General features: G+C 32.4%; 2 protein-coding genes across 3 annotated transcripts; one reads left to right on the forward strand and one right to left on the reverse strand.

The window, feature by feature from the left end:
* Positions 1–965: 965 nt before the first annotated feature.
* Positions 966–4874, reverse strand: FHIT (FRAGILE HISTIDINE TRIAD). Its single transcript, XM_011043440.1, has 5 exons — positions 4651–4874; positions 4445–4561; positions 1685–1831; positions 1434–1532; positions 966–1340 (listed from the first exon to the last, which is right to left on the reverse strand). Exons 1-5 carry the CDS (start codon positions 4798–4800, stop codon positions 1224–1226), a joined length of 630 nt encoding a protein of 209 aa, XP_011041742.1. The 5' UTR covers positions 4801–4874; the 3' UTR covers positions 966–1223.
* A 7450-nt stretch (positions 4875–12324) lies between these two features.
* Positions 12325–18281, forward strand: LOC105137639 (Tetratricopeptide repeat (TPR)-like superfamily protein). Of its 2 annotated transcripts, none has more exons than XM_011043446.1 (12): positions 12325–12806; positions 12894–13035; positions 13143–13259; positions 13391–13892; positions 14316–14354; positions 14444–14565; positions 15326–15472; positions 15692–15781; positions 15917–16041; positions 16668–16873; positions 17469–17593; positions 17719–18281. In XM_011043446.1, exons 1-12 carry the CDS (start codon positions 12442–12444, stop codon positions 17914–17916), a joined length of 2178 nt encoding a protein of 725 aa, XP_011041748.1. In that variant the 5' UTR covers positions 12325–12441; the 3' UTR covers positions 17917–18281. The 2 variants fall into 2 exon arrangements, with proteins under 2 accessions (XP_011041748.1, XP_011041749.1); XM_011043447.1 differs by having other exon boundaries at positions 15377–15472.
* Positions 18282–22037: the final 3756 nt, after the last annotated feature.

A 22037-nucleotide genomic window follows, 5' to 3' on the forward strand; every position in this document is an offset into this window, starting at 1 on the left:
CCTGTAAGTAGCAAGTATTAACTAAAACTGGCAAACTTTATTATTTCAAAGAAACGTCAACAGACAGTATAATATAAAAATTTATAGACGAAATGTGTTTCAAAGAAAGAAATGAACAGCAACTACAAACATGAAGTCAACAACTAATGATCGTTTGCGATAAGCAACATGAATATATTGTTTTCAATACTGAAATTGATGCAATTTTATGAAAGCTAGAACTGAAGCTTTTTATTTTCTGCTGTAGATGGGCTTTAACCCAGATTCTTCCTAAGAGTTTTCCCCCAGAGAAAAAGTTATATAAAACTTATTATCGTTGATTGTTGGTTTCCATATAGCAGTGTCTTCCTCCAACTGGTTTGGATAAAAGCAAACGCCTAAAGTTACTCGTATGCTGACTAAATCCTGAGCAAGCAGCAGGTTTCCTAAAATCATTATTGGAAAGCATCTGCTAGGACTTGAGCGACAGGAGACGTACTCTGCTACAAGTCTTCAAGGGAGCCATGAAATGTCCGGAATCCCACTACAAAAAAGATGTTCTGTCCATTACCCCGAGTGATGGTGATTGGTGATTATCCTTTTTAAACTGCTTGCTTTCAGAAACTTCTTCCAACTCCCAGTTAAATTACTAGAACGCAGAAAATTCTATTTTTAAGCAAATATATGCGACTATGTAGTTGAAACCAAGCCACAATCATTAGAAAACACATCATTACAAGTCAGTAATTATTTGCACCAGGCAACCAAAAATGATGATTGCTCCTTTCTGAATGACAATTACTGAATTGTCAAGCGCAAATATTCATTGCTTTAGATACCGTGAGAAATTAATTGGTAAGCCAGTGATTTCCACCAATTCGATGAATTACTGTGTCTGAAATTGAATGCCTTGCAGACGCAGCCTTCTCCATTTGTTAATAATATCAATTGATACACATGCTTGTCTAATGACAACTTGACCGTCAAAAAAAAAAAAGGCAAATATATAAGACATAGCATCATCATTCCTGGAATACCTTAAAAACAAAAGATGTTAACGTCGACCAAATTGTGTAATGTAAGAAAACGTATTCATAACATCTACTAGTTATTTTCCCTTTAAAATCTGCAATTCAAATCAGGTTTTTAACTAAGAATCAAATGTTCGAACTAATGCATTGGATAGTAAAGGAAACTATAGGTTCCAACTTCCTTCTTTTAACAAGTCTCTTTTGATGGATCATCTACAAGAAAAGCAATCTGTAATCATCTGCCTCTTGAGCCATCTCCTCCATGCTTCTGTCACTCCTTTCCTTGTCTAAATCCAGCTTCTGCTTTAATTCCTTTTCCTTCTCATCAATCTAAATGACACAGACAGAATTATTTGTTACACTCATTTTGGAGCATATAGATCAGGTTCAGGCACAAATAATGAAGGATATTCTACAACTTACTGCATCATATATCTCATCATTCTTCTCAAAGTCGCCACCTTTCCTTGGTATGATGTGAATGTGAACATGAGGCACAGTCTGTCCTGCCTGCGGCCCATCCTAAAGCACCAACAAACTTCAAGTGGTTAGTGTTCAAACACACACAGCATGCTTTGATCACCTAGTGGCTGTGATAACAAGCAAGAACACTCATCCTATGTTCTAACACAAAAAAAGAAGAGATAGCATGAGTTTATGAGGAACTTTCTTACTTGGATGGCAAATGTGAGCGAGGTTGCACTGTGAAATCTCTCGAGCTGACTGCCAACCTTCTTTGCCGTGAACCACAAATCACTGGTCTCATCAGCAGTTAGATCAACAAAGCGCTTCACTTCACGCCTTGGGCAGACAAGCACATGTACAAAAGGTCAAGCCAACAAAATCGACCACTCAACAAGGTGTATTATGCATAATAAATTGAATCAAATTATAAACCATCAAGAAATTTGACCAACATTCCAAGGGCATACTACCATTCATGAAATGACCACCACATGAGATACTTTCAGCTATGTTATGTTGTCTTACGATGTCTTTGTATAAATGCTGAATGCATATGCAAATTGTAAGTGCTTCCAGTCTTCTGGACATACTGGTACTAATGGCATGCACTTCAGTCAGTTCACACATGTACGATAGTCAAACTCTTGCTTATAAACTTTGTTCAAGAGGCTGTGTGCATCAAATCCAATTCTTATATGCTCAAAAGGATCAGCATTACTGCCCAAGCCAGGCCAAGCTAAACAGATATTGAAACATAAATTAAACTAAGCCAGAGAATGAATCTACTGATTGCTCTCTGCTTTTTTTCCCTGGTGATCCTAATGGTCATTTGGACAGGGTCAGTTTGCCAGTAAACAGACAATTCATAAAGTTTTCTAAACTCCGAAATATATGTGCACAATGTTACTGCGATTTACATGCATATACTCACAAAGGGTTTTCCTATTGTTCAAGCTTTTTGAGTTGTACTACAGGAGCATAATAGCATATCTGTCCATAATTTCATTGATGCACAACGCAAATAAAAATATATTGCATTGATTCAGCACTGCTTATTTCTCAAACAGTTCATCCAGGAGAATTTCATGAGAAAAAATTTGATCCTGTGCAGATAAATCCCAACAAATCATTCAAACTTTTGACTGAAAAAGGATATGACCTGCAAAGGAAAAGTGACATGAATCAAAATGAGAAGAGAGTTCAGTTATAGCAAGAATACAGAAAAGCAAAATAAATCAAATAGAGCACACACAATTGTGCACATTTGATGGATATCTATTTGCTTATCGGTGAAAACTTTTCTGATGATATTATTTGGTGAATCTGGATCTTTAATTGCTTTCAGTCTTCCTTGTTCAATTGGACCATTAATCACTCATTCTCCAGTGATGCTAATTAGTTAAACTTGTTATTGACCAAAGGAGGGGAAAAAATCCACTGTAGTTTGTTAATACAGATATAAAATGACTTCGCACCAGCTACAAAGCGCAAAATGGAAAGCAAAACACAAGAAAGCATGATGTTTTTAACAATACTCACGAAAAGATGCTCAGTATCCGTAATGGTAATTTTTCATTTTCCTTGAATCCAGACAACAATTGTAATGTGAATTTAATGAATACTCTTTTTCGTTCCAAGATTAAAACTTTATAAATCACATGCAATGAAAAATAAAAACTGAACTAAAATAAATAAAAGTATAGAAAGATTGGGAGCTTCAAGAAATTTCACTTTGTCATTTTCAAAAAAGAATTGATATATATAACAAAACTCATAAAGTCCCTCCCAGCAGGTTAAGAGTCTTTTTTCCATGCATTCTCGATTCTCAACCAAAAGCAGCTAGGATCACTCTAAATAGTTTGACTTTACATAAAAACAAAGCAACATAATTAATACCGAAAGAAAATTGTATTGCAATCTTAATCTTAATACAAATTGAGGCACTAAAAACTATAGAAATGTGATCTATAAAAAATCCTATTATGAAATGCAATCAGCACATCACCAAAAAAACAAAAACAGATTAACACATAAAAGAAACATACTTTTTCAAAAATTTACCATCATGGTTTAATCACCCTACTTTCCAAACACAAAAATTTACCAACATCATGGTTTAATCACCCTACTTTCCAAATATTTGATAGCTATACATAGCAAAATTTCCCATCTGAGAATTTAAATAAGTGCATTGTCCCAAAAGATTAGTAACTGACTCCTTGATCAACACTAAACAAAGCTGAAATTGATTAAAAAGCAACAAATTCAAACATGGACGTAAAAGAGACACAAGAACATGCAAATCAAACAAGATTTTGCATTTTAAGCTCAGTTAAAAACTACTTTGAGATAGTAAAATCTTGTATAATATATAATTAACAAAAAAAATGCATTCTTGAGGTTGACTCAAAACCAAAATTAATCCACAAATGAAACAATTCATAAGCTTTTCAGTTTAGTTATCAACTAAACTCATTCAGGAATGCAATTTTGGCTTGCTAGGATACAAACATTATACTCCAACATTTTTAAACTATTAGAAAGGCATGAAATATTGTTACAGCTCGTGTTTGTTTGAAATTATCATTTGAAGAAAAAAGATTTTTCTTTAATCATAACCAACTTATCAGCAAAGGAGGGGACAAAGGGGCAAATCTCAAAATTACCATCCAACTACAAAGCTAGTCTCAACTTAACTTCTATCCATTTTACGACTTTTCATCCATATTGTACTTCTTATTCTTTTTTTCGTTAAAAAAGGACTGTTAAACTCAACATTTTCCATTGAGTGATTGTAACAGAAACCCTTATTGAGAAATCAAAATAGTATGATGGTAAAATTGATACAAAAAAATAAAGTTTGAGTACAAAATTGAGTCTACTATATTCGAGGTTCCAAACTATAGAAAGCAAATGAAAATCGAAAAGGGAAAAGGGTGCGAAGTGGAGAGGAGTGGAATAGAGAACAAACCAGGAAGAAGGGGACGGAGGTTGACCATAGCATAGGAAAGATGGGTGGAGTAGAACACTTCTTTTGGGTCTATTTTGTAAGGCCCGAACTGATAGCTTTCCGTCGCCGTTGACATCTAGTCAGGGAGTATCAGGATGATTAAAATCATAATTCATTAATAACTAAATGGTAAGAAAAAGAGAAGAAGGGTTTTCTTCGTTTTACCTTGGTGGTGTTGATGGTGGTGGAAATAGGTCTGAATCCCTTTGAGGAAGAATAATCCTGGGGACGAAGAAAAGGAAGAAGGCAACTGTCAATGGTAATGCTATGAGCGAAAGCGAGAGAGGGCAGCAGCACTCGCACCGGCTTTATCATTATTTTTCTCTATTAATAAATAAATCACTTCTGATTTTTGAGAGAGGCTTGAATCTTGATTCCATGGGAAAAGCCAAGTGACTAGTCTGGCCTTGGTCTGATCTCATGCATGATTGTATTTTAAAACTAAGGATTCATAGCATGTTAGTAACGTGATTCGAGTTCGAACTGGGAGGAGACTCCACTTTGTCATGTGCCCCGGATGAGGTGCATGTAAGTCCCTGATGGTTATTTTAATTCCTTGACTGCTTTTACCCAACTACATGGAAAAACCCGTTTAATGAGTTAAATAGCTTATACTTTTTGCACTAAATCTCATGCATGATTGTATTTTAAATTTTAGTTTTGTTATATCCGGAACGATTAAAAATATAATTTAAATTTGAAAAAAATATATATAGTATCTAATTCTTTTATAAAAATAATTTTATTAAAAAATTGTTATCTAATATTATAATTATTAGGAATACTAACTGATTAATAAAAATTTTATAGTTTAGGATTGATTATACAAAAGAAAAAATACTATTATCCGTTAAGTATTTTTCCTAAAACAAGATGTATTGATTTTGTTTAAAATTATTAAAAGTTTGTTTGTGTTCTGTTCTCATGTTTATTCTATAATATTCTCAACTTTAATGTTAGTAAATATTTATATATAAATATTTTTAACTCTAACACTAATAAATATTATGTAATCTACAAAATATGGTATAATTTCTAGTGACAATAAATAAATCTGTAAAATTATATATAAAAAATAAAAACTTATTTTTTATTATATCTTTTTTATTTATTGTTTGTTTGTGTTCTGTTCTCATGTTTATTTTATAATATTCTCAATTCAAGTGTTAATAAATATTTATATATAAATATTTTGAACTCTAACGCTAATAAATATTATGTAACCTATAAAATATGGTATAATTTCTAGTGCTAATAAATAAATCTGTAAAATTATAGATAAAAAATAAAAAATTATTTTTTATTATATCTTTTTTATTTATTTGGAATGAATCTGATCCAGCCTACATGGCTGTAAACCCAACCTTCCCAGTCTGGTCACTGGCTACGCTAGTCACCCGGCTAACTAGCACAGAAACAAGTGAATTATAATTCACTTGCTACAGTTGCAAATGAATTATAATTCACAGCTACTAACGTGAATTATAATGCAGGAGGGGGGGCAAGCAAAGAACTTACCTGATGCAGGGAGGCGAAATCAAAGACGGTGGCTTGCTTTGGATCCCTCGGTTCCTCCTCCCTCCTCTGCTTCTTCTCATCTTTCACTTTCTTGGGTCGCCTGTTCTCTCTCTCTGTATTTGTCTCTCTGCGTCTGTGTTTATATTCTTCGTTCGGCCCCCCAGTGTTGTTCCTCTTGTTTTGTTCTCTGGTTTCCTCTGTCCGTCCACTGGTTTTCTCGGTTTTCTTCTGCTTCCCTTCTTTCTCCTCTATTTTGGTCCTCTATTGTGGTTCTCCTCTGGAGAGCTCAGGTTATGGTGTAGTTGTTGCTGAAGAGGGAGACCTGGCCTACTTGGAGTGTTGGACCGAAGAAAGGAAGCTTACTGCTGTGGCTGTGGTCCGCGGCTGCTGAAAACAACGGCTAACACACAGGAGACGAATAGGCAGCTGTTGTTCGCATTGCTGGAGGAGGACCGTTATTTGGCGAGGGTCACGATGCTTTGGAGAACGAGTGAAACAGAAAGAAGTTGCACTGGTGGACTGCTGGCGGAACTGTTAGCCTGAGGAAGAAGTGATTCGTAGACTCGATGAGATGCTCTTGTTGACGTGAGGAAGAGCTGACGGTTTGGTCCGTTGTGCACTGTAAGGGGGCATTCCCTTTCGACTGCCATGGCTGAGAATGTCACTGTTGCTCAGAGGGGAGGCCAAGGCTGGCGTGGTGGCGGTTTTGGTCTCAAAGCCAGAGAGGAAAAGAAAAGCCACGGAGGGCTTACTCTGGCTGTTTTTGGTGACTGGGGGGAGAAGAGGAGGAAAGAAACTGGTGAGAGGGGGCAGCGGCGGCCGTGCCTTTTTTTTTTTTTTGTGGTAAATGTCTTTTATTTATTTATTTATGTAGGTTTTTTGGTAATAGTTTTCTCCCAGGTGTTCTTTACCTCTGAGGTTTTTTTTTTTAAGCATCTCTCTTTAATTTTTTTTCTTTTTTTTTATACACTAAAATCAATATTTATAGTACAAGAGTTTCTTCACATGCGAGAACTAAAGTTTCTATCAAACTCATTTTTATTTTTTAAGTTTGAATTATAATCAAATTCAAAAATAGACAACTATCATTATCTTGAAAATAAGGATTATCTTAAGGTTAAGGATAGAATGAAAAAAACACATTATAGTTTTTAGTTTTCACGCAAGTTGACACATCATACTTTTCATCGAAATAAATCTCTGATCTTTTAATTTTATATTTTAAACCCTATAAAATTAAATTAAAAGTCAATGGATCAAAATTGGGTTACAACAAGTTTTATAAAAATTAAAATTATTTTTCATTCATATACACCTGTTTTCATTTAGTTTATATATAAAAATTTATCTCACAACAGTTTTAATCAAACATGTGTATTTTAAACTATTTTTTAAAAACCATAATTAAAAATATTCTTTTAAATCACAACCATAGGAACTAATGCATTGTCAAATACACATTAAATATTATGTGATGGGTCATGGTATTCTAAAAACCTCTCACATTTAAATACCATCACATAAAAGCCTTAACCCAAAATTGGGTTATGATTTCTTCATGCTCAATCTTGTATCACGTCCAACTCTAAGTTAGACCAAAATACATCTATGCCCACCTTAAAGTTGGGTCAAGAGTTCATGCCTACCTCTAAGCTAAGCTTTGACACGTCCATGCCTAACTGTAAGTTAGGTCAGGACGAGTTCACATCCAACTCTAACTTGGACTCGAGCGCGTTTGTGCCCCACGCCCAACTTCAAGACATATTCGTGCTTAGCTCCTTTTAGGTTTAACCTACAGCTGAACCCAATTCCACTTGGGTTTAGCATGTAGCTAAAAATTGACCTCATTCTAAGCTTCCCCTATTTTGGGCTTAGGCTAATGACTATAATATTTATCACATCTTATTAATTGCAAACAAACAATCCATATAAAGGGTGGGGTCATTTTTTACTTTCATTTTTTTAGGAGGTTTACATCAACAATAAAAAATTATGACGCTATCGATTCAGAAATTGGTAGCCAAGAACTGTGTTATAGCCACTTCAAAAATCGACGGCCAAGAAGTATGACACTACCGATTCACAAATCGATAGTCAAGAATTATATCGCTACCGATTAATTGGCATTGATGATGGAGTCATTTTCATCTTTAATTTACTTTTTTATTTTTGTGTTTACATCACCTAACAACTTAGGATATTAGATTGAGATGCTAATATATGATTTATATTTTTCTCTAACAAATAAAAATCTTCTTAAGGTTTAAGGAGTATTGGCAAATTGTTTATGAAAAAATAGTTGAATCACCAACTGAAACAACAATAGCAAACATAAAAATGGAGATAGAAAGGCAAAGATCAAAGGATTTAAAGGCAAAAAATACCTTAGGATTAACAATAGAGAGTTGGTTATAAATTATTTTTCTTAAGCAAAAAATGAATCAACAAGACAAGAAGGTGCAAACTTTGCAAGTGTCATCTAATAATTGTTTTTTTTACCTTATATAGACATGGTTGATGAAGAGGAAAGAGTATGAGCAATAGTAATGGTAGATTCTTAAATAAAACAATTGTAAATAAACATATCCTTCCAATTCTTAGAAAAGGTGAAGAGGTTATGACGACAATCATTCAAGAGTTTACAAGCCATAAATAATAGATAAATCAAAAGTTAAATTCTTCAAGTATCATAGGTATATTGAAATGTTGTTTTTTTATATGAATACCTTAAACAAAATTTTATTATTAGTCGTGATGTTATTTTTTTTATGAAAACAAATACTATTCATAGAGCAATATTGGTGTTAAAAAAAATATTTCAGTGGATTTAGATAAAGATAATGATGAGAAAATAGACAAATATATGAATGATGCACCACAACCAATAAATGATCAAAGCACATGTGTAGGCTTTGCAAATGATGAACAATAATCACATCATATTAGAAAAAGATATGCATGAATGAGTGATTATAAGAAAACTAAAATCGATCATTGCATGAATGAGTAATTATGCGAAAACTAAAATCGATCAATCTAATAATCCACTTACTTATTTTATGTTATTCTCATATCGCGATCCTATGACTTTTAAAGATGTTGTAAGAGAATCAAAGTGATGAAAGACAATGGATGATGAAATTGATTTCATTAAAAGAAATAATATGGAGTTTATAAAGCTTAAAAAGTATAAAAAACCATAAGCATGAAATTTAGTGTTTAAGAAAAAGTCAATGGAGAATGATAAAGTCAAAAAATATAAAGCACAACTAGTAGCTAAAGATTACAAGCACGAGTATGTTATTGATTACAAAGAAGATTTTGCTTTGGTTGCAAGGCAAGATGTAATTAGATTGATTATTATTTTAGCAACTCAAAATTTATAGTTTATCTTCTAGTTAGATGTGAAATCAACTTTTCTACATGAAGACCTATAAAAATAAGGAATTATTAAACAATTTCTTGGTTATGTCAAATTAAATGATGAACATAAGGTGTATGAATTGAAAAATGCTCTATATAGACTAAATTAAGCTTTAAAAGCTTGATATAGTCGTATTAGTACTTGCTTTTTAAAAAAAACTTTTAAAAGATATCATTATAAACATAAAATTTTATTCAAATTAAAGATGGAGAAAATATGTTTTTTGTATGCTTATATGTAGATGATTTTATTTACATTGATAATGATAGGGTTATTTTTAAAAAGATTAAAAGGTCTATGATGGCAAAGATTGATATGTATATCTTAGAAAGTTACATTACTTTATCGCCTTTAAAGTTGTTCAATCTAATGCTAGAATTTTTATTTCTTAAAAGACTTACTATATTTTATTTTTATATATTATATTTTATGTCACATATATAATTTATGTAACTTTGTTTAGAAAAAAAACAACTCGATTTTAGTTTATTACAATCTATATGACTTGCCCTTTGTCATAAGTTAGATAAATTTTTTTAACACAAAAATAAATAAATATGCAAGATTTTTTAAAATGTTTTTTTTAAAAAAAATCATAAGCGTAAGTTAAAAAGTTGATACATGCATTTAATTAAATAAATTAAAAATTATTTTTAGTTAATAAATGCCAAAAAAATTAACGATAACTAAAGACTAAACTAGAAAAAAATTAAGAAATAAATGTATATTAAAATATTTGATTTTGTAACATGGGTCATGTACCCGATTATGTTTAATAAATTAGTTTATTAGAATCAATTTTTTATTTAATTAAACGATAATAAAAATAAAAACACACTTAAAAATTAATTGAATAAATCAAAGGAAAAACATTATATAAGGTTATATATATATATTAAAAAAAGTGCCATCATTTATGTGAAAATCAAATGAAAACTAAATAATATTTAACCAAAAACTAAATTGAAAAGTTAAGAGATAGTTATGAATATAGATATATGATCTCAAAACGCTAGTTATAAACTCAATTATATTCAATAATTTTATACCTTATAACTATTATTTTATTTAATAAAATGATAATAAAAAAAAGTCATGCATAGAAAAGTGAGTGAATAAAAGTAAAGAAAACAAATTTTATGTAGAACTACACAAAAATAAAACCTCCTCACATAAGAGAAAAATATTAAAATCTAATTCTTAAACTATGTAAAAATTAAATTGTATTATAGTAAAAAACAACATCATAAAAAATTATTAAAAATGTGTTAGAATTTAAAAAAAAAACCCAAAATTTAAGAATGAAATGAAAAGAAAAAAGTAAAAGGACAAAAAAACAATAGATAAAAAAAAATGAGTACCAAACACACGAGCCTGCTATTATTGGCCCAACACGTTTAGGCTTAAAAAAGTCTAGGCACATTGACCTTTCAACCTAGACTCACTTGATTAGATTGATTTTTATTTGTTTCTTTTTCAAGGTTATATTTTTGAAAAGAAAATGCAAGCAACATTTTGTCTTATTTTCTCCAAAATCCAGCCACTAAATGGAGGGTGGTGGAATTTTGACATAAAAATCTATTTTTCAATATATTTTAACCCCGTAACACTAAATACTCATTGATAAATTAGTATATGACCTCAAAAACCCTAAAAACTTGTCTCAAAACCTAGAATGAAAAAACTTCACAATTTTAGATATATTATTTCATATAATGGGGAGACTAATTTTGGATTGAGATTAGATAAACACTAGGTGAGATTCGTTTCATTGAATGAAACTCATTAATATTAAAATTGATATTTTTTCATGGGCTAAATCAGTATCATTCGAGACTTTCTCTCTTTACTACAAGAATTTCAATTCTTTCTCTCTTCTCTCATACTAAAGACCAAAAGGTAAGAAAAATAACATTTTGTTCTAAAATTAAAATTTTAACAACTAAAAATCTAAAAAATAGAAATTGAAAAGTATAAGAACCAAAAAGAATTTTCCACATGAACTTTGAAGCCACCTCCTATTGTTCTTGTCCTTTTCACTTTGACCCTTTATCTTTCAACCATGCTCTTATTCAACAAATTAGAGCCAATTGGCCATCAATTTAGTCATAAGGGATTGAAAAAAAAAGAAAAGGAAATTGGAAAGTATAAGGATAAAATTGAACTTTTGAAAACTTTGAAGTTGCCATTTAGATCCTCAATCTTTCAATTCTGCCTTTATTTAACAAATTAGAGCAAAAGAATTGAATCTAGAAGGAAAAACTTCAATGACCAAAATTAAAAAAAAAAACATATATATAATAAATTATATGTGTGCAAACAACGACGTATGTTATAATAGTTTGCTAATATCTTTTATGGCTTGTTCAAAATCAATTCTTTATTATAATTGAATTCATTTTATAATATTCAATTTGTATTTAATTCATAAAGAAGTTAATTTTACATGTTTGTAAGATATGAAATTTAATTAATTTTATTTTCCATTTAGTCTCATCAACTTCATCTTATTTCTCCAAGGTATCTAAAAAAGTGAGGAAATGGTTATTTAAAAAAAAAACTAGTTTTTTTAATATATATTTAGAGTTGTGAATGAGAGGAGTTGATATCTAATTTATTTTTATATAATTTTTAGAGATTAATTTTAATCCCAAGCTCAATTTTTAACATTAAAAATGATTTTAAAAATGAAATTTCATAAAAAATTTTGAATTGAATCTAATATAAAGAATTACAAACATGTCATCGGTATTTTATTTTAATAATAATAATAATAATAATAATGGGCACAAATTAATAATATATTTTTTTTATCCAAGCAATGACTAAATGAAGACTCCTTGATGAAAATAAACCGCTTTAAAAATCGAAAAACGACGTGTCGTAAACGTGCTGAAGAAAGAGGTGTCGTTTCAGCAACAATCTTGCTGGCGTGCAGTTGAAAAAAATCCCTAAAAATGGTGGATGGAATCTGCAACATATTCATTATGTAATTAAATTAAAAAAGAAAAAAAATGGAAGCAGTAGCAGAGGGACTATGGGGATTAGCAGATTACGCGGAGAAGAAAGGAGAGATAGGAAAAGCAGTGAAATGCCTTGAAGCCATCTGTCAGAGCCACGCGTCTTTCTTACCGATCGTGGAGGTGAAAACCCGTCTCCGCATCTCAACACTACTGCTGAAGCACTCTCACAACGTGAATCAAGCAAAATCCCACCTGGAACGCTCCCAACTTCTTCTCAAACAGATTCCTTCTTGCTTCGACTTAAAATTCCGTACTTTCAGCTTGTTAAGTCAGTGTTATCATCTCGTTGGAGCTATTCCTCCTCAAAAACAAACCCTCCTTAAAGCTCTTGACCTCACCGCTTCCCTTCCTCCCGAGTATGCAGTCATTTTTTCATTTTATTTATATATTTTTGTAAAAATATATTGTCATTTGTTTATTTATTTTAATTTTTATTTATTTAGGGTTTCGGTGAGGTTATGGGCTTGCAATTTCAATTCTCAGCTGGCTAATGCTTTGATTATTGAAGGAGATTATCATTCTGCTTTCTCTGCTTTGGAATCTGGTTTTGATTCTGCTTCTCAATTATGTTATCCCGAGTTACAGGTTATTTTTAATTTTCTGTTATATATATATATATATTTGTGTGTGTGTGTCGATGCTTGGTTTATTTTACTCATTACCATCTCACTAATCTGCTATACAAATCTTAGATGTTTTTTGCAACTTCGGTACTGCACGTGCATCTGATGCAATGGTACGATGATAATTCAGTTCAGTCTGCTCTTCGTAGATGCGACGACCTTTGGGAATCATTAGGCCCTGATAGAGTCAGTAATTTGTCTTTCTTTTTCTTTTTCTTTTTCTTTTTGATAATTTGTGCTAAATGAATCTTGATTGTAGTGTAATTTAGGCCTTATGATTGGAATTTGTTTCCATTTTTTTTTTGGTGGCACGAAAGAGGGAACAATGCCTTGGTTTGCTTTTTTACAATGAGCTACTTCACATATTTTATCAACTTCATGTCTGCGACTATAAGAATGCCAACCAGCACGTGGACAAGTTGGATGCTGCTATGAAGGCTGACTCGCAGAAAATGCGGGAAGCACAGAGACTAACCAATGAACTCCATGCATTAAATCAAAGTCTTTCCAGGCCTGACTTACCCAACAGAGAGAGGTCCTTACTGTCTTCAAAGCAAGCTCAAATTCAAGATCGTATCTCAAGTATGAACAACATGAATTGGTCTGCTGAGCAACCTCTGGAACCTGCATATTTTGGAAATACTAAACGGCCATGGCAAGAGAAGCTTGTGTTGGCACCACCTCCCATTGATGGAGAATGGTTGCCAAAAAGTGCGGTCTATGCTCTGGTTGATCTTATGGTGGTCATATTTGGTCGACCAAGAGGACTTTTTAAGGAGTGTGCAAAGCGAATTCAATCTGGGATGCGTGCTATTCAAGGTTTGATATTTTTAACTAAGACCAATTTCATTTCTTTCATCTTTTTGGTTTTTTAGTTGCATTTTATAAAAATCATGCTACCATATTAGTGTCAGTTCTCATCCATCTGAGTTAAGACTGATATTTCATTTTGAATTATTGAAACTTCCTTGGTTAAATTGAAGTGGACACACACTTCTGACAGTTCTTTTTAATATGATAAGCATTTTTGGGGCTTGCAAAACATTTCATTGGATTTTCCTTTGTCTAAAATTTTTAGCTCAGTAAATATTCTAGGCTTGCCTCAATGAATTGCAGCTCCTACTTCTTATAAATTTGACAGTCAGTATGAGAGATTTTGGCGTTTTAAATAATGCTAGATTTTACAATTCAAGTATTGACCATGTGTGCTAGTCAGAAACATGATTAGTTATTGTCTTGCAGTGGAGTTGGTGAAGCTTGGAATAACTGATGGTGTTAGAGGTTAGCCTCATTCTTACATGATGCTCAAAAGATGTATCTTTCATCCTTTGGGTCACTTATATGAACTTTCTGGATTTTCTATTGAGCAGAAGTGGATTTGCAGCACTCTGCCATTTGGATGGCTGGTGTGTATCTAATGCTTTTAATGCAGTTCCTTGAAAACAAAGTTGCCGTGGAACTCACAAGATCTGAATTTGTTGAAGCACAAGAGGTAGGTGGGTGGTGCCTCCAGTACAATTGTTTATCATGTAGTGTGTGTTTTTCACCTCCTACTTGTCTCTCTCTTTCTCTGTCTGAGAATGTGGAGAAGTGAGTTTGGGCCCTGTGGGGTGGGTGCTATTTGGGCACAAGACCTTCTATGTTCGAAGATTATCTTTCTATTTGTCGAATTTAGTATTTTCATATGGATGCAGTTGCTTATACCCTTTGGTAGGGTTGCTGAGTTCACTGATAAACTTGATCATGTGATATTTGAACAGGAATGATCAAATAAAAGGGCTAAAATGTTTTCATTGCTTATTTTGTACTAGTCCTTAATTTTATCTTGTTAAACATAGTGCTGTAGAGGAGTTACCAATATCTGGCAATGATATGATATAACACTAAATGGATATACTTATTCAGTTAGACACAAGACACTCAAGTCAAATGTATAACGTACCTGTGCCTATACTAAGGCATTGATTTTTTTTCTGCTTTTGGGTTCACCTTAAAATGTTTTGGTTCACTCTCTCATGCAAGAAGCCAGCTTTCACAACTGAGAATTTCTCTTTGAATTGGTGAGTCCAGTTAGTAATTGCTTATTTTTTCCAACTGATAAACAGAACTTTAACCCACCACAACTATTTAATGGCTAGTAGAATTTGATTTAGTCTGCTCTTTGGTTTTCAGGTCTTTCATACTTTACAAACCAATGGCGTTGGTTTGCTGTTTATTAAACAAAATACTTATCGTGATCTCTATGTTGTCAGGCATTGGTGCAAATGAAAGAGTGGTTCATTCGCTTTCCAACAATTTTACAGGCCTGTGAGAGTATAATTGAGATGCTGAGAGGGCAGTATGCTCATTCTGTTGGCTGTTATAGTGAAGCAGCTTTTCATTACATTGAAGCTGCAAAGGTATTGCTGTTACTGTCACACTACAGTTGGTCCACTACTAACCAATTTCAACTTCGATGGTCTGAATGATGCATAGGGTTCATATAATGAGCATCATTCTATTTAGCTAATGCTATAATCAGCAAAAGCTAGCTATTGCATATGCAAATGTTTATTCTGCTTAACAAGCAGATCTTTATGATATGACCCACCAGTGTTTCAAATATGCTGTTTGTGCAGCTAACAGGGAGCAAGTCAATGCAAGCTATGTGCCAAGTTTATGCAGCTGTCTCTTACATCTGCATTGGTGATGCTGAATCATCATCACAGGTTAAATGTCTCCTTTAATAATGATGATGATGATGATGATGTTGATGTTACTTCTGTAGATAGCAATGTGAGTTTCAAGTGCAATAAATTTCTTCATTACTTTAGCTTATTGACATTTAAGTTTGTTTGGTGCAGGCACTTGATTTGATTGGACCAATTTACAGAATGAAGGATTCTTTTGTAGGAGTTCGAGAGCAAGCAAGTGTTCTTTTTGCTTATGGCCTTTTATTGATGAGGCAGGACGAATATGAGGAAGCACGGTATATGCTTGGGCTCTTATTAACAACGTCACTATGGAAAGTTTTGTTTGAACTGGAGGATGTTTGGCTGGCATAGCATATGGCCATTATTTTTCATGGCTTTTATGTCCTGTCCATTCTACATCCTTATATCTATATGCTATCCTTTAACTACACGTAACTAGTAAAGTCATTGTTAGTGAAGAAAATAGCTATTTTACTTCTTTTGTGGGGATGCGAGGCTTTGTTCTCTCTCTTTATCCAATGCAAGAACTAAGTGCTATGGAAGATTGAAATGAACAATTTATCTTAGGATATGACACCTGAATGCTTAAACTATGCAGTGTTTTCTGGATATTTTTAAAATTTCAATAGAGTTGAACTTATTCACAGGGAAAAAAAGAGAGAGAGAGAGAGGACCAGAAGTGAATTATTGGTGTGAACTGTGGAAAGGAAGGCATGCACACCTTAAATGGTGCTAGGAGAAGTATAAATATAGATTGATTAAGAAATATTGCTCCCCTGCCTGTATTTTTTTTGATGTGTGTAACACTTTTATTCTTTTCAATAAATGGTTTCGAGGTTCATCTTTAAATTTTGCTTTTCCATCTCTCCCCTCCTGTGCTAAAATAATGATGTTCATGCAGAGCTCGGCTGGCCAAGGGCCTGCAGATTGCTCATAATAGTATGGGTAACCTTCAACTCATTGCACAGTATTTGACAATCCTTGGACATTTGGCTCTTGCTTTGCATGATACTGTGCAAGCCAGAGAGATCTTGAGATCTTCCCTTACACTGGCAAAGAAGCTTTATGATATCCCAACTCAGATCTGGGTGCTGTCGGTTCTGACAGGTATAGCTTTCTGCATTCAATCCTTGCTCTTGATTTGATCTAGTCAGCTCTGAAGTGCAATATATCTCCCACTCTCTATCTGGATGTTACTAGAATGGACAGACAATGTGGATGTTGTTGACTCTTTAATATTTTACCTGTCATAAAGTGGCAATCCATGGCCAGTCATGTAGTATGTGTGTTGAAGATGTAAAATTCCTTTCCTTCTGGATTTTACGGGGAGAGGGCTGTTAGGGAATAAAATGCTGGTGGTGGAATTGAACCAAAAATGATACTACTTTGAATCTCATGACCATTCTGCAAGACCTCAGATATATTTGTCTTGAAAGTTATTGCTTTGAAAACAAATAGCAATTCTTTTGAACCCTAACTCATACTTAAATTAGTTGAGATAAGCAGTCCTTTTAAGACTAAATTATGTACAAGTTTTTAATTTGTTGATTTAAAAATGCTAGCCTTGGAGAACAATATCTCCTTTTTCTACTAGATTAGATTATTTTGGAGAGATTTTCATATCTATGATTCCATACCTGTCAAGTTCATTTGGTTTATTGGTTATCATCTCATCTGGGTTGTAGCACAACTGCTCTTGCAGGTTTGTATAAAGGATTAGGAGAGATTGGGAATGAAATGGAGAATGAGGAATATCGAAAGAAAAAGTTAGATGATCTGCAAACAAAACTAGCTGATGCACATTCATCCATTCACCACATTGAACTGGTAAATTAATTTGGATTCATATTTTGCTCATATGGCAACAATTAATTACATATATGACAAAAGGTTTACTTTGGACCATCTGCTAGCTCTTACCTGTTATTTTACATGTATCCTCCAATGAGCAGATCGACAAGGTAAGAATTGAAGTTCAACAGTTTCATGAACTTGATATCAAGCGTGCTATGGAAAGCCAGTCCATGGGAGCCAACCTCGACATTCCAGAGTCAGTTGGTTTATCAACTCCAATGCCAGCTTCTTCATCATCAAGGCTACTAGATTTGGATAATCTGGACAGTCGAAGGCGTGGGAAGAGAAAAATCTAGTTTGTTACTTTGTAGGTTTTATAATTTATGTTGATATACGAGAGAATAGGAAATTTAAAGGGTAAATGAGACGGATTTTAGGACTTAAAACATATACAATTGCAGGGTCTTCAACAAGACCACTTTGCATTTTTTGTCGTTCTATTGTTAAAATATCGTCTAGCCTTTCCCACACTCACTTAGCTTGGTAATCTGTTTGTTAGCACGGGCATTTTTATTTTTTTCCTGGTTTTGGATTTGGTCACCGGAGAGATCTTCTTGTGAGAAAGTTGGGACCAAGGTTACCCTAACTAATTTATCTTACTAAAAACAAGTGTAACCTATTAATAATTTTAATGTCAAAAGAACGTTATTCTTTTGCTATATCCTAAGTGTCAAAGTTAACTATTCCAACCCAAAATTATAAGGTGATGTTGCTCTTTAATATGTTTTTTAAGTGGATTTTGTCGGGCTAGGCTATTATGATAGTTTTAATTTAATAGCTTAATAGTTTAAACTGTATTCTAAGAATTAATTTATATGGCTTATGTGGCTTGATTCTCATGCTGTTATTTAATCCCAAAACCATAGAAGTTTGCTGGCTTTGTACGAGGAAAGTTTGATTATCTACTCATGCCACTTGAACAATGACCTCTTCAATCCAGCAATGGTCCTCTCACTAAAAGAAAAGCATAGCTTCGGGAAACTATGAAAGGTTTTGATACGAGTTAATTGGACTCGTTTGTCCATTGCTTGGAGCATGTGGAGACCAAAATCATCAATGAATTGGAGCAGGCAGAATATTTTGGGGTCAAGCATTCTATACTAACCAAGAAGATGGTCATTTCTATATTTTCTTCGTCACCACTAAAATGTTCCAAGGACTAGGAGACTAAGTGAGGCCTGGAGAGAGAGAGAGATGTTGGCTGTGTGGGTAGAGAGAAAAAAGAATGATTTTGAGAGAGAGAGGAAAATTTTAAGAGGAGAAGTTGCAAGGAATGAGACAGACTCGTTGAATTATTTGTGGTAAGGTACTTTTATTGTTTTAATTTCGTTTAGGTTGAGAAATTTTGGTCAGAATTGGAAATCTTCAATTTTGTGCAAGTTAGGGTTTATGTTAAAATAATATTGGAGGAGAAGAATTGTGGTTTGATAAACTGATTTTGGTTAAAGGTATTTCTCCCTTCTTCAAGTTCAGCCATGAGAAGAGGAAAATAGAAGGGCTGGAAATTTGTTAATTTGTGCAAATGATAATGTTTTAAAGGTATAAGCAGGAAGAATTAGTTTGGGTTATGATGTCGTACAATCTTTAAGAAAATTGATTAAGGAAATCTTAGGTTGAAATGGTAATGATGTATTAGTTGTGTTAAAAAAAATGACTTAGAAAATTGCATGTAAGGAAATTAGAACATGAAAATGTGATGTTAATAATAAGTATTAAGAAATATTTAAATAAATGATTAATCCATAGAGAGATTTAATCGACAATATAATTATTGAGTTGTTGAAACTTGAGTTTTTAGTAGGAGGTTCATTCATGGTAGAATCAGTTCTTTTGAGAATAAGTATTATAAGTGATGAATTAACATATTTTATATCACTCCGACCCAAAAAAAAAAGAGAGTAAAAAACAGGATAATAATCTAACACGTATAATCTTGACATGATATTAATTCTAGGGGACATGAGTCTTGATCTCTTACCAAACTCACATTCAAGGCAATGCGATTATTAGATAAATTAATATCAAAATGAAAAACAAAATGGATTCAATTCAATTAGGAGCCACTTGAGAGAAAGACGTGGAACTAAGCAATGCACACGTTGTTTCAAGGTCAAATAGAAAATAAAAAAAAAACATGCATATAACTTGGTCATATCATTAGAGAAAGCGTTGTTCTTAAACAAGACAACAAGAACACAACACTGAGTATTAGATTCACATTAGACTTCCATTTTAAAAGGAAAAGGAAAAGTCAAACTTTGTTTTCTTTTTTCTTTTTTCTTTTTTATTATGATTTTGTTTGGCATTTAGTGTTAATGAAAGAGCAAGAAGAGGGGCGTAACTCTCATTTATGCCCCTTGAGAGATGTTTATGTCATGCAAGAGATATTTTTTTCAGTATAAAAAATCTTTTTTTATCAAAATTTTTAAAATAAAAAGACTTTTGGTCCTTTAAAAAAAAACATGATTTGTAATATAATAACTATAAATACCCTATAAATTATTCAGACAAAGAATTTATAATTTTTACTCTCTTATCATATATTCTCAAAATATAAGAGAGTAAAAAAGAGGATAATAATCTAACACGTATAATCTTGACATGATATTAATTCTAGGGGACATGAGTCTTGATCTCTTACCAAACTCACATTCAAGGCAATGTGATTATTAGATAAATTAATATCAAAATGAAAAACAAAATGGATTCAATTCAATTAGGAGCCACTTGAGAGAAAGACGTGGAACTAAGCAATGCACACGTTGTTTCAAGGTCAAATAGAAAATAAAAAAAAAAACATGCATATAACTTGGTCATATCATTAGAGAAAGCGTTGTTCTTAAACAAGACAACAAGAACACAACACTGAGTATTAGATTCACATTAGACTTCCATTTTAAAAGGAAAAGGAAAAGTCAAACTTTGTTTTCTTTTTTCTTTTTTCTTTTTTATTATGATTTTGTTTGGCATTTAGTGTTAATGAAAGAGCAAGAAGAGGGGCGTAACTCTCATTTATGCCGCTTGAGAGATGTTTATGTCATGCAAGAGATATTTTTTTCAGTATAAAAAATCTTTTTTTACCAAAATTTTTAAAATAAAAAGACTGTTGGTCCTTAAAAAAAAAACATGATTTGTAATATAATAATTATAAATACCCTATAAATTATTTAGACAAATAATTTATAATTCTTACTCTCTTATCATATATTCTCAAAATATTTATTGTAAAATATCAAGAACAAACATTTTTATTTTTAGAATTGAATGCTTATTTCTATATTTGTTATAATTTTTTGTTGTAAAATTATTGATTTAATCATCAAAGAATTCAAAAAACCCCACAAAATGATTATTTAGCAAGACAAGGCCTCGACCATTAATTCTTTGATCTTCCACTTCTTAAGAGATGTGAATGTGTGATCATCTACTATCCAAAAGCTTAAACTCTATTCTTGAATATATTGGAGTTTTAGAGATCATCAACACGAGTTCTTGATAAGTTTTCTCCTTACCTCTTGATTATGTCTTTTTTTGTAATTTTAGAATGATAAAATGTTATCAGATTATGTGTAAGTAAATGTTATTAGACTATAATGGTAATGAGAGAGGATCTAGGGATAGGATTGAATTGAAATGGTTAAACTATACACTAGAAAAAAATAGTAATACCATAGTGACATTGGACTTTCCTTAAAAGTTTATTGTAATAGTATGTATATACCTATTTCTTAAATTTATTTGTATTTCACATGTTTTGTGCATGCACCCCTCCGTAGCGATATCAGATCACAGTATTTTTATTTTCTCATTTAGATAGACTAGAAAATGGAGAAATTAGGCGTGTAAATATTTGTAATGTTGTAATTAGCCACTGCAATTCTCCAGGTAAAATGATTGGTAAATTATCTTTTGATTTCCCTTCAGTATCGAGGTATGTAATGATAGAACACTACATGGATTGCGTGGAAAGCTTATCGTGGAAAAGAAGAAGATCAGGTATGTGCTTTGATGGCCACTGGGAATGATCATTGAATGTTGTATGATGTGTTGATGAGAGATGTATCATGTTTGTTTTGCTGGAGTTGGTAACATGAAGAATTCTTGGGCAGTGTCCTTGATAGCAGGAAATATTGAGGTTGAAATTCTGTTAAATAACAAGAGTAAATTCATTGTAATGGTGTATAGTTCTCGCTCGATGATGATAAACTCGGCTAATAAACTAATAGGGATATAATTATGTCTGTTGATGCCTGAGAATAAAAGGTTCAAATAAATCATAAGAAAATATTTGCCATTTTTGCGATCATGAATCAATGATTTGTCTTCAATAGAAATAAAACGAAGGGCAGTTACAATTAAAGCCTTAAAGCCATCGGTTATGGTCTCGGCAACTACCTCTCTTTACCATCACCAGAAG

Source organism: Populus euphratica, unplaced genomic scaffold (assembly GCF_000495115.2).
Source record: "Populus euphratica unplaced genomic scaffold, PopEup_1.0 scaffold69.1, whole genome shotgun sequence".
NCBI lineage: Eukaryota > Viridiplantae > Streptophyta > Magnoliopsida > Malpighiales > Salicaceae > Populus > Populus euphratica.

What these genes read in the sequence shown, in the direction of transcription:
- FHIT (XM_011043440.1), bottom strand. Translation starts at nt 4,800, where the DNA reads ATGATAAAGCCGGTGCGAGTGCTGCTGCCCTCTCTCGCTTTCGCTCAT. An exon ending in CGCTCACATTTGCCATCCAA is followed by an intron (nt 1,533 to 1,684) that starts GTAAGAAAGTTC and finishes TTGGTGCTTTAG; the next exon opens with GATGGGCCGCAGGCAGGACA. An exon ending in ATGATGAGATATATGATGCA is followed by an intron (nt 1,341 to 1,433) that starts GTAAGTTGTAGA and finishes TGTGTCATTTAG; the next exon opens with ATTGATGAGAAGGAAAAGGA.
- LOC105137639 (XM_011043446.1), top strand. Translation starts at nt 12,442, where the DNA reads ATGGAAGCAGTAGCAGAGGGACTATGGGGATTAGCAGATTACGCGGAG. An exon ending in TATGTTATCCCGAGTTACAG is followed by an intron (nt 13,036 to 13,142) that starts GTTATTTTTAAT and finishes TACAAATCTTAG; the next exon opens with ATGTTTTTTGCAACTTCGGT. An exon ending in GACGAATATGAGGAAGCACG is followed by an intron (nt 16,042 to 16,667) that starts GTATATGCTTGG and finishes ATGTTCATGCAG; the next exon opens with AGCTCGGCTGGCCAAGGGCC.